Genomic DNA, 4676 nt, shown 5'->3' with positions numbered 1-4676 from the left:
AAAAAATTTTAATTATTTAATTTGTTTTTTTATAATTTTTTAATTTGTAAGTAAACATATTTTGATTAAAATTTTTTATTTTTATTACTATTACTATTAAGTGTTGTAAATTGTTATTTATTTATTTTGTAAAAAAATCAAATCGGATTGATCGGGTTAGTTGAGTTCGAGTTCACATTTTCGAGATGATTTAGATCTAACTCGAATTTTATAAATATAACTGATAATAATTTTATTAATACGGTATTTTTTTCAAAAAAATAAAATTTTAATTTTAATTTTAGACTTGATTACCATCTAATAAGACACATTAGAAATTTAACATGTAAAAATTAAAATGATTAAATAAATTTTTAAATTTTTTTTACAAATTACATAATCATTTTTTATAAAAAAAATTTACTAATTAAAAACACTATAAAAACAAATTAAATAATTAAACTTTTTATAAAAATATTTACAAATTTTAAAAGTATAAAAAAATAATTAAATAAATAAAAAGTAAAAAAAAAAAAAAAAAAAGGCATGGCGACCTGCAGGTGCAAGTCCCCATGCCAACTGACAGCGTTCGCTGTCAGTGGCAGCGGACGCTGCAAAAATAATTTCAAGCGTCCGCTGCCACCGACAGCGTTTTACGGTAGTTTTGAAATTATTTTCATTTTACAATAATTTTGAATTTTTTATTTTTTTTAAATTAAAATTAAAAAAACCCGTAATCAAAGACACACATGTTTCTTATGTTATACATATACATATATATATATATATATGAATATAATTTCAAACATAGCAAAAATTCTTATGTGATGGTCTCATACGTAAATTATTTAAGACATCTCTTAACCGACTGGATTCGTAAAAGAATATAAATTTTTACGTTAACATTACTATTTTTCACTGCAAATAGATCGTGTTGGTGTGTAAAGATGTCTCGCGTCGGTTGGATAAAATTCGTGAAAGTTTCATATATAAACAAAGACAATCCTCCAACTTAAAGTTAGCTTTTAGGTTGGTTTGAATTAAGTCTAAGTCCAGTTCTTTAACATGATATCATAGCTAAGTTTCATCATTATATGTTGAACAGACTATACTTGGGTTACCTGTTATTCTCATATTCACGTCATCCGTTAATATCTACACGCTCTAGTCTTTTCATTTTTTGGCGTGAAAAAAATTAAAAATTCTTAGGAGTTACATATATGGACAAACACAATCTTCATGTAGCTAATTTCAGGATTGAGTTAGGTCCAATTAGATTCTCTATAACAAATCGGTTCGCTAAAAGACCTACTCTTGAAACATTATGTCAAGAATTATAAAGAAAAATGAATTGGAGGAGCCATTCATTCAACAAATTAGACTCCCATCAATTGCAAGTTAAAATTGAAAGGTAGTAGCTAGCATCTCTATCATGCTATTACAAAACAGTGTTACAAAAATCATAAATACTGCATCACGTTGTTTCAAGTTGGTGAGTGTGACTGAATGTTAACACGTAGGTGTTTCTTGGACAGTGATTGGTAGAGACATAACAAATACTAGTACTAGTCAAAAAAAGGATCTTTCACAAAGGGAAGCATTGCGTCGTAGAGCCGTTGTATCATAGGGTCTCACGTGATCTTAACGGCGCTCCAAGTTTCGGCGCAGTCTAGAGAATCCAAACGCTTGGTTAGGAATTTGCTATAAAAGTCAATACTTTCCAAAAACCCTTATTAGGGACCCCATGGTTAAGCATCAACTCAAGTGGCAGTGGTGAGGCCTTTTTACATTCACATAACGCGCAGCATAAAAACAAGAGGATTATGAAACATTATTCTCTTGGCTTTAGCATCCAACAGTCTATTTCTATCTACAACTTGATTACATACACATCACTCAAATTCAACATCCAATTAATTAATACCTGTAAATAGGAATTTCACATGGAAATCGAGCTATGATATAGTTCTACTATATAGAACATGGCGAACAATAATCAAAACGTGATATATGAGCAACCGAAAACAACAATCACCTCCACAATCTGTAGTTTTTACACATATCATACCAATGATTGTAAGATGATATTCAAAATATCGTGTAACTTAAAAGACTAAAAAAATTTGATTTACACTATTATAAAACAAGGGCAGCAGCAGATGATCTGCTGGCATCCTCGGTACAAGATTACGTTTGCATCCATGCAGAAGTCTACAATATTTGGGTTTTTATCTCAAAAAGGGTTTCTATATCACGGCATAATTTACATTTCTTAGTCGAACTATGAATCAAAATAGCAAATGTGAACAAATTAAGGCATCTTCTTGGTGGCCTTCGAAAGGGTGCAGCAAACACACTAGGGCATTACATAACAATACTCTGTACATAGTAGACTACATATATGGAAGAAGCTAGAGGACTTTAGATTCAAGAAGCTGCAGCTAGATGAGGCCAATGAGAATCATCTTGGAAAAAGTTAGATGGTGAGTACTGACTCTCCTTCACTTTGCATTCACTTGTTTTTTGCGACTCCTCCTCGTGTTCTTGATCCTCATCCGCGTCCCAAAGAAATCGGGCATACGATGCTAGAACATAACTGTACATACATGAAAATTTTGCTTCAGTATCTGAGAATTAAGTTGAAGTTCAATACGATAATGGAAAAGGGTGTCTGATGAAGAAAATACCAGTCATTGGGGTCGGATTTAACAGCTTGTTCGAAGTAAGATTCAGCTCTAGCAGAATCCTTATGTGTCTGCCATATTAGATCAGCATAGAGAGACAACACATTGCCATCGTTTGGATTGGCTAATATTGCTCTTCCACAGTACTCTTCTGCTTTTGTCAAATCTCCCTTAACCTACAAAATTAATTAAACCAAGAATCAGGCACAATGGTGAAGTTGAAACATATGAAGAAGCAAAAAGATTGGATCTTTACTGAACAAACACACACCTCTTTCAAAAACTTAGCATAATTTGCTAACAACAGAGGATTCCCAGGATTTGCCTCGATCATCATCTCATAATAAGCGTCTGTGATCTCCGATCCATGATCTTGAGAATCAGAACCACCCGATCCGTAATCCGACCGTCTCCCGCCACCACACATGCCGCCACCACCTTTGCAACCACCACCACCACCACCACCGCCCCCCACCGCCACCGTCTGCGGCGTTTTCTTTCTCTCAGTCGTCAAGCACCCATGCTCAACGATCTCACCCGCCGCCGCACCCAAACCGGAGCTTGACAGTAGCATGTGACCCATCTCTTGCTTTATCTTCACCGGGCTCGGTGCGGTGCCGATTCTCCGCAAGCTTTTCTTGAGCTTCGGATCCGAATGATCCACCGCTGGTCGGGTGAGGGAACATCTCCCGGGACTTTCGTCAAACGACGTCGGTAACATGCAGACTGATCTTGCTCGGGTCAACTGCTGCGGGAAGGCTGACGGCGAGGCGTCGGATTCCGGCGACGACAGCACGGCGGCTGACGAGGTGGGTATCCATGAATTCAAGACTGGCATCGAAGAACTTCTCAGCAACATAATAATTAATTATCACTGTTTTGACTGTCTGAGATAAAAAGTGTAGATAGGCGGAGCTCCGCCGGTTGGTGAGGAAACAGAGGAGTGGCGAGCGGCGATATAAATGGAAGTATGGGTGAAGGAAATGGACAAAAGATTATTGATTTACAGTGTGCGCCTTTGAAGACATGGAATCGTGGGTGAAAACAATGGTTCACGTGGGAATTTGCTAGGTGTCGAGCTTGTAATGGCTATGGAGTTTCGCGGCGGGCCCGACTTCACAAGGTCTAGGCCCGCCGCCCGAGGAAGATGAAATAGTAGGTGGCTATTGTATTCTTTAATATTTTTGGTGGAAATAAAGTTCAGTGTATAAAGATATGTTGTATCTAATTATCATTGAATTTTTTTTTATAAAATCTATTAAAATAAGAATGTGTCAAAAAAAAAAACTATTAAAATATACGATCGGGTGTAGATAAAATACTTTTTGATATTATAGTTCTTTGGATAACCATTGATCGATATAAAAATCAACTTGAGTAGAAAAGTATAGAAGAAGGATGACTTATAAAGAAGAAACGAAACAAATTATTATATATATTAACATTCTCGTTTCGATTATATAAATCATATTTTATTTTTTAAATATATAGATATATATTATATTTAGTAATGTTTTTTTATATATTTTTACTAATATAATTTTTTTAATTGTATCATAAAAATTATTTAACTATTTTTTGAATACATTAAATAAAAATAAAATGAGAAAATATTATATAATTTACTTTTTTAATGATTTTTTAATTATTGTAAAATAAAATAAAATTATATAATCGGGATGAAGAATATTAATTAGAAATAATATTAAATTTTAGCCATTCCAAAAGAAACATTAAACTCATTTTCCAAAGTTATAGTTTATGAGGAACGAAAAGAATATTATTTCGAGTTAAAATTTATTAATTTATATTGCACCGACAACAAATATATCATGATAAAATAAAGTTATTTACACCATAAAATATTACGAAGGATTAGATATTAAGATTTTTTTTTTTTTAGGATTAGTATTCGTTATTGAATATGATAAAAAATATGTAAATAAATGGTTTGAGGAGTCCGAAGTGGGTTAACTAGATCAGGAAGATTGGGTTACTAGGGTGTGTGCGGCT

At 33.5% G+C, this 4676-nt stretch overlaps 1 protein-coding gene across 1 annotated transcript; it reads right to left on the bottom strand.

Moving 5' to 3' along the window:
* Positions 1-2064: 2064 nt before the first annotated feature.
* LOC140865945 (uncharacterized) lies at positions 2065-3832 on the bottom strand. Its single transcript, XM_073270786.1, has 3 exons — positions 2935-3832; positions 2667-2839; positions 2065-2575 (listed from the first exon to the last, which is right to left on the bottom strand). Exons 1-3 carry the CDS (start codon positions 3520-3522, stop codon positions 2407-2409), a joined length of 930 nt encoding a protein of 309 aa, XP_073126887.1. The 5' UTR covers positions 3523-3832; the 3' UTR covers positions 2065-2406.
* Between the last annotated feature and the right edge of the window lie 844 nt (positions 3833-4676).

This window comes from Henckelia pumila, chromosome 4, assembly GCF_033568475.1.
Source record: "Henckelia pumila isolate YLH828 chromosome 4, ASM3356847v2, whole genome shotgun sequence".
Lineage (NCBI taxonomy): Eukaryota > Viridiplantae > Streptophyta > Magnoliopsida > Lamiales > Gesneriaceae > Henckelia > Henckelia pumila.
This window is presented reverse-complemented; position numbering and strand designations above follow the sequence as displayed.